Here is an 8,005-nt window from a genome sequence, read left to right as displayed (position 1 = left end):
CTTATTTGGGCCACAGTGTGGCCTAAATAAGGTAAGGGAGGGGGGTTTAGCTTATTTAGGCCACACTGTGGCCCAAATAAGGTCACCCAAAGCGCATATAGAACTTATGCTGTTGAGCAGGAATTTGCATTATACAACTGCTATCTGTTATTGTGAACTGTACCTCTTCATACTACGGAAACTAGAATAAGCTCTGACCATCTGGAGACAAAGGGAATTTTTCCTTGTTTATGTATTGTCTGACCCAACAGCGACTATCTTTCACTATGAAGATTGAGAGAAGGGGATAGCACAAAACTTGATCTTTGATCTGTCTTTGGGTTCTGCATTTTTTCCTCTTTAAGGGAAAAGTGTTTCAATATTTTGTTGTTTTTTCTTGGCCCACAGGTTTGGAAGAATGGCCTGTTGAGGCCTTAGAAAGAGCGGCAAAAGTGATGGAAGCCGGCAAGGGGCACAGTGAGATTGTCTACGAGCCTGTGAACCCCTCAGAGTTCTTGAAGGGAGAGGATCTTGAAACTGTCAGTCCTCTTTCAGATCTGGTGAGACCCTACCTGCAGGGAATTATTTGTGTACTTGCACTGCGGCTGTAATGTTTTGGTTTTGTGAAAGACAGGAACTAGATCTACATGTATGACAATAGAGTAGACACAACTTTCTGTCGTGTAAGGTCGGACACCATCTGATCAACCCAATCCTTTTTCCAGTGTACACAAACTGACACGGTGGTACAGGAATAGGTAATCTAGTATGTGCTACATGGGTACTGTTACCAAACAGAGTACAGTACATAGAATATAATGCAATTGAAGGATACTAAATAATGAATACATGACAGCGGTATTTCCTCTCCTAGTAAAAAGAGCCTTTAGTGATTCTTACTAAATTCAAGCTCTTTTGTCTCCCCCATGATTCATCATCTTTCTCTTTGTGTTTTAGTCCACAAGGGGTCTGGTCAACAGTTTATTTGGGGGATTAAAAGAAAAAGGTAGCATTAATTGTATGCCATTGTGCGTGACCCTCAAAGTATTGCTAGATATATATGATATGCGTTTTCGGAATAAGGCTTGTTTCCAGTGTGTTGAGACGGAAAGTTTTAAAATCAATCCTTGAGCATAGAGCGTTTTCACTGACCTTTCAAAACCTGAAGTCATGCCATGTGCTTTACAATAAGCCCCCAGAGGGCAACACACTCTGCAATAGTGCTATTGTACAGTCCATGCCGGATTTAAGTACGGTCATCGGGAGAAAGCTGAAGCGTGCTTGAGTGCGAAGTAGACATAATCCAGAGATTTTCATGTTGCAAAATTTCCTGTGCTATTTCCCTTTGTTTGTAAGTAGGCCTATAGTGGTCCCACAAACGTGTTCACTCTTATTTTTACCCGCCATGGTAGTTTTTGTTTGCCTGTTTGTTTTTGTTTTGTGGTCGAATCGGAAATGAAAACTTAATTTAGACAGACAGTCATGATACAGCACCCTTAACTAGGCCTACACACTGCCTGTGCATACCACTGCCCGCTCTGTCACTTTCATACCACCGTCTTCATCCCACCTCGCGCGTGATACACAATCAGGATTAATGGATAGCAAGGGTGAGATCGCAGCCAGCCTCCCTTTCTCGTCTCCCTTTTTTTTTTTTTTTTGGTGTGTGTAGCTTTGCCCTAGGCTAGATCCTATCTCCACGCGTGTGGCTATGTGCATCTCTCTGCCTTCCCTCTCCGCCCGTGTGAGTGTGTGTCTCCATCACTTGCGTTCTTTGACTTGTGTTTCTCTTAGCACACTCCACTGCTGCGGTGTAGACTGTGTTTGAACTTCGATGGGTCATCATGAAAGTATTGACTGTCTTGTAAATGAAGTGTGCCGTAAGCCGAAGTTACCGTGCTCAGAGGTGTGTAATTTATAGAGCAAAAATTCCATAAGAGCCGTTAAGGGTGCTTGAGTCCGGAACGTGCTTTATGCCGGCGTGCTTAAAGCCGGCACGGACTGTACTTGTTTTTAAGTTAAGATGAGATCCTTATGGTAATCCTTGTTTTCCTCATCATCATCATCTTCAGGCTTTCTCACCCTGTTCTCAAGTGTAGGCCACCAACAAGAGCTCTCCATGTACTCCTGTCCTGGGCTATAGTCTTCACCTCTGTCCAGCTGTATCTCATCTCCTTTAAGTTGGAATTTAAGTCCCTCCTCCAACTACTTTTAGGCCTTCCTTTCTTTCTCTTTCCTTGTAGATTCTATTTAAATTTAAGGCTTAGTGGCTGGGCAATGTTTGTTTGCGGTTTTCTCAAGGTTTAATTCATAACTTGTTTGACCTTTTCTCAAATGACAGCTGAGCTCGGAGGACACCCTTGACCAGTTGGAGCGTCTCCGCGATGGGCGTGTCATTCAGGGCAGCGTACTCTACAGACTATGGCGCTCCGCCTTCGACGTCTGGTTCTCCGACAAAGACGCTCGGGTGTTTGTGGTGACTCCACACATCGACGTCGATCGACTCACTGACTTGTGCATGCTTTTCTTGACTCACAAACTGGAAGCCTCTCTTGACACTCTCTGTGTCCCCCTCACTCACATGAGGGGCCGGTTCGCGGAAGTGAGAAGCAAAGCTATCAAACGTTTCCCAGCGAGAGACCAAGTGTACATTGAGTACAAGATCTACAACAGTATTGTCTACCCAGTTATGGATTTCACCACAAGTTTTATAGCGATGGTGAAGGAAGGAAGAGCTCATATCTTACAGACCAACACAGCATTTGACAGAGAAAGTTTCATCACCACAGCCTCGGCCACCGTCCAGTACATAGAGATAGACGAAGGACAGTTCGTGTCTGCCTACCTGGATCCCATCCTGCTTTGATCTCCGCAAGAGCTTTGTCAACTTCCTGCATTTAGATACAAGTGTGTCTAGCATTAAATGTGTGCCCTAAGAGTTTTTATTTAGTATCATGTAGCAATATTTGAATAGTATTAGTACTGTTTTTTTCATGATTTCTCGATGATGCTCGTGTGGTTTTTCATTCTGAAGATACAGCCCACCGGCATTTATGCGGTGTGGTGGTAAGGCTCTTAGCCAGTACATGCGAAAGACATTACTTCTCTTCCCTTGTTGGGAATTTTTTAGTCCAGGATTTCTGTCTCTCTTCAGCGATGCCATATCCTGTCCCCGTCGTTTTATGCAAAAAAAACCCTGAAATTATGCAAACTGAGCCCAAAAATGTGAAATTATGCGATTCTGTTAATTTTAACAAAGAATGATAAAGGAAAATATTCAGAAATTATGCCAAAAATGATCAAATTTTGCTAAATTATGCGGGGTGCATAAAACCATGGGGACAGTATATCTCACTCTGCTGGGGTTGGCCCTGAGAGGCAGAGTCAAAACATCCCGCCCCCACAGAGACCTAGATTGTGTCAGTTAGGGCATAAAACATCTATTTACAAATCACTATTAATTATATTAAAGTAGGCTACATTATGGAAGCCTACTTATGATGATCCTTCAGGTGGTGTCTGCCATCTTCATGGAACGGAGGCGAGTGAGCACAAAATCTTTAATCATTGGTCTTTTCTGTGTTTGTTACTTTTAAATATTTAATGTACAATTCGTTGCTTTCACCTCACTGTTTCAGTGTATATTACAACGTGGTGTTGCCTTATCCCCTCTTATCTGTGATCAGTCTTCAGTATTCCAAGCGCAAGAACAGTACACACAATGTTTGGTAGTTAGGTTTAAAAAATCTATTGTTTTCAACATGTTTTAAGCCCTATTAAGCCCTATTTAAACATGTGAATTGCTATTTCTGTTTACATGAATTTGGAAAAACAGAAAAAAATTTTTGAGAAGTCTCGTCAATGGAGCAATGAATTATCACCGTCATTTTTGCTGACTTGACATTAATCTAAACCCAAAAACAACAGCAAATGGCAGTAGCACCAACAACTCACTGAAGCATATCATTGGCTCGCTGTTCAATCAGACCAAGCCCCAAATTTGTTTAAAATGCAGTTTCCTATTCCTATTAGTATTATATGGGATCTTAGCTGCATGTGTTCCAAAACTATTTTGTCAAAATTCAAATTCTAAATGTAAAAAAAAAAAAGTTAGAAAAGATATATGTGTCACGACATGCTGGAATCAGGCGCTCGTCAATTTTTACGCATATGGAGTTATTGGTACCACCTTAAAGCCTGTTCATCTGCCTTGCCTTTGGTGAAAAAAATATCCATCTATGTTGAATAGAAGTCGAAATATTTGCCACTGAAGGACGTCAGGGTTGCCAAGTTTCAGAGGTAAAATTAGCAAGAACATGACCGCCAAAGTTTGGTAACTTCCATAGCCTGAGAGTCCTCAAAACTGAAAATTTACAATTTTTGTGCCTTCAATCAGTGTTTTTCAGTAAAATCCACACAGAAAAGTGTTTTAACATGGACATAAAAGGCGTTGAGCCAAAAAAAGAAAATTAGAAAAAAATTGCCCAGCGGCGTAAAAAACTGCAGATTTCTTGGTTTTACCATTATTTTGACGAGTGCCTGATTTCACCACGATGCCTCACATATAATGTTGGTATAATTGTTAAAAGAATGAAACAATTTTTTTCTCTTTCCTGAAAAACGTTGCTTTCTACTCTAAGCTTAGATCTAGTACATGTACATTTGAACAGCTTGCCAATTATATATCAACTCATCCCTCCATTCACCCTGCCACATGAATACACACCTCTCCAGTCATGAATACATGCTCCTCCTCTAAACACACTCTTGAAATCTGACCTTACAAAAAAACTGCGATAAATACCGTTGCTACAAAATTTTCACCAGTGAATGAATTTTTTCACGCCAACATTGTTATATTGCATTGCTGTGGTCACCTCATGCTGTGGTTACGTGTCTCTTACAGTCTCCATCGATCTCTTTCTCTATAACATCAGCTTTGTTAAGGAACTACAATATAACACGGATAACTCGAATTCGTTGGGACCGGCTTCAGTAGTATGAAGGATCTGTAGTTCGAGGGATATCTTACAAAGATAAAGAAGAAAAAAAAGGGGGCCGCAGGCACAGTTCAACAGGTGCGTGATTTCATTCCGAGTCTTCTGTCTTCAACCTATCCGTGTTATACTGTATTCTGTCTTTGATGAACATAATTATAATAACGATAATAATGACATACAATATGTTATAACAGTACAGCTTCTACAAAACTCTACAGTGTATTCTTCTACGCAGCATTTAACATTTTGTTCTGTACTGATAGTATATCCAAGAGACGTCTGTATACTCTAGTCGTTGAGACAAATCATGTTGACTTTTTGATGAATTGATCCATTTCATCTGAGATTTATCACATTATTCCAAGTGTTTTTTCACTGCTTGCATGTATATATATTTTTGATGTAGCTTTTATTTGAAGTCAGTATACTGACTTTTTTCCATTCTTTGTAGATGAAGAAGTATGACAGCACTAAAAATAAACACAATACTGGAGAAAGCTTCTTTTTCTTTCCTCTCATGACTATGCTAGCTTCTATGAAGTGTAGTGTGCTTTCATATTAAGTAATGTGTCTAATTCATATTATGGTGGTCATAAATCGCAAAGTTGTACAGCCTTTTAGTTTTAGTAATATTTTTTATGGTAGGCTACTTGCAACGCAAATAGTTCACGTAAGTGCCAAAGACTGGAGAAAAATACACAAAGATAAGAAGGGAGGACAGAGAGGGACAGTAGATGTTTGATAGGAAAGAAGGAGCAAACCACACCAGAGCACCTGCCAACCACCCACATGACCAATGAATCAAAATGAAAAATGTACACTGAGTAACACACAAATTCCACAAAGAAAGACAGATAACATAGTATTGGCCATGTCAATTTATTGGTGATAATACTTACAAAATGTCTTTTCATCTTAGGGAGTAAAAGAATACTAAAATTTAAAAAAAAAAGAAAAAAAAGAACCTCAGAAAGAAAGGAGCATTAAGAGCAAATAACAGTAACAAGACCTAATTTGTCCTAAGCTATTTCTGCAGTGTGCACTGCCTGACAAGAACACAAAAAGACAGTACAGAAGAGCATTCATAATGTCTCCCAAAATACATTACATTAACCTAAGAGGCTAAGACGACACTTGTACCGAAATGAATAAAGCTCAAAAGTACCGTATTAGTAACCCCCAGCACAGTATGTATGATGTTTCTTACAGTCTAAGCACCTGTCATGAAGTTGGTCAACCACTCAGCATAGAGGATGAAAACAATATAATGGATGACCCATATACACTTTCTTGACATACAGATACAACTTCCATAATGTGGGCACAACATGACACCAAAACATTTTCAACCGCAGAAATCAATCATACTGTATGAGCCAGATTCTCTTCTGCGTGTAGACTTTTCAATCAAGACTTGTCAGATTTGTGGAGACTTCAGACAGGAGCCATTCATGAACATGCCTCCGTAATGGGGGAAAAAATAAATCACCAAAAGCCAACTACTGACAAAAGCTGAAAATGTCCTACTATCCCACGCAAAAAAAAACAACCCCTAAATAAACCAAAACATTCATTGCAACTCAATCAAAGTGAATTCTGTGGGCCACTTGCTAACATTACTTAGTAATACCAAAAATGAAAATGAGAACATGTGAACATTCAATGATGTTTTTAGAACACAGGAACAAACGACGACCCCAAATTAAAAACAAAACAAAAAAACAAGACAAACAAATTATTTCCCAGCTTGTTTCCGAAGCATGTGGTAGATTTCTTGCTTTTACCAGTCTTTGTTGTGGGGCGTGTAAGTACCATAGGACTTTTGGAACCTGGGGAGAAGAAAACAAAAAGCAAAAAAAAAAAAGTAAAGTTTCCTTTTCGTAAAAGTTTTTATTAAATTTTAGTAGAGGTTTTACGGCGCTCGCAACTACATAAGGTCATATGAGCGCCAGAAGATTAGAGGTGTAGCGAGAGTGTAAAAAACATGAAAAAGAAGAAGGGGAGATAAGGACGATAGATATGTTTGATAGGAAAGAAGAAGCAAACCACTCCAGAGCACCCGCCAACCACCCACAAGCAAGGGAAAAAACCCACACACATGCACAGATTTAGCACACACACTTGCACTGACGCACACATCTGGTGTAACAATCTAGTAATGATCAACTTGTAACATACAGGGTAAAAAAAAAAAAAAACTAGTAGTGAACGGAGAGAAAACGTACTGGGTCAGGTACTTTAGATGAAATGCTCTGTGCCAAATTTTGTTTTTCTTGGCCCACAGATTTGACAGGGGTTTAAAAAAAAACAGACAGGGGTATAAAAAACAACCCAAAAAAAGACTTGTACTTGTAGTGAAGAGAGGGAAAACAGGTCCTGGTACTTTAGATGAAAAGTTCTGTGTCCAGTTTTTTTAAGGGGGAGCCTATATATTTTTGGAAGAATGGCCTGTTTAGGCTGTGGAAAGAGCAGCAAAAGTGATGGAAACATTGGAACTTGTACACGTAGTGAGCAGAGAGAAAACAGGGCCTGATAGTTCAGATGAAATGTTCTGTGTCATTATCTGAAGCAAGAGGAGCAAATTTTTGTGACCCCTTTTGATTGACAGCTGCTCCCTCAACTTTCTTTCTTTTTTTGTTGTTTCTATTTGCATATATGAGTATGAGAGCTTATTTAGTTTTCTCCATCCAGGCCTCCGCTGGAAAGACATATGTTTTTCAATATTTGAACTGGGTAGGGTCCTAGTCTTTGCTGGGGAATGGTCCTGACACAGACAAGTATTCTATAAATATAAAGCAGATGAACATGTGCCAAAAACAAAGATTGTAAAGCGCATGGGAGTGCTTATTTGGGCCACATATGGCCTAAATAAGGTAAGGGAGGGGGGTTTAGCTTATTTAGGCCACAGGTGGAGGCCACAGGTGGAGGCCACAGGTGGCCTAAATAAGGTAAGGGAGGGGGGTTTAGCTTATTTAGGCCACACATGCTCAAACTACCAGGGGACACCCTTTTAAGGCAACTGAGTT

At 39.9% G+C, this 8,005-nt stretch overlaps 2 protein-coding genes across 2 annotated transcripts in view; one reads left to right on the top strand and one right to left on the bottom strand.

Moving 5' to 3' along the window:
- Positions 1–8,005, bottom strand: part of LOC101857327 — an 18,142-nt gene that overhangs the window by 9,323 nt on the left and 814 nt on the right. The gene's annotated exons all lie outside the window — the stretch shown is intronic.
- LOC106011588 lies at positions 389–3,160 on the top strand (the record flags this gene model as incomplete). Its single annotated transcript, XM_013081730.2, is given in 2 exon segments — positions 389–539; positions 2,321–3,160. Coding segments are annotated over 2 exon segments (676 nt in total), but the record flags the coding sequence as incomplete, so codon positions are not given.

The sequence above is a fragment of the Aplysia californica genome, unplaced genomic scaffold (genome assembly GCF_000002075.1).
Source record: "Aplysia californica isolate F4 #8 unplaced genomic scaffold, AplCal3.0 scaffold00143, whole genome shotgun sequence".
NCBI lineage: Eukaryota > Metazoa > Mollusca > Gastropoda > Aplysiida > Aplysiidae > Aplysia > Aplysia californica.
This window is presented reverse-complemented; position numbering and strand designations above follow the sequence as displayed.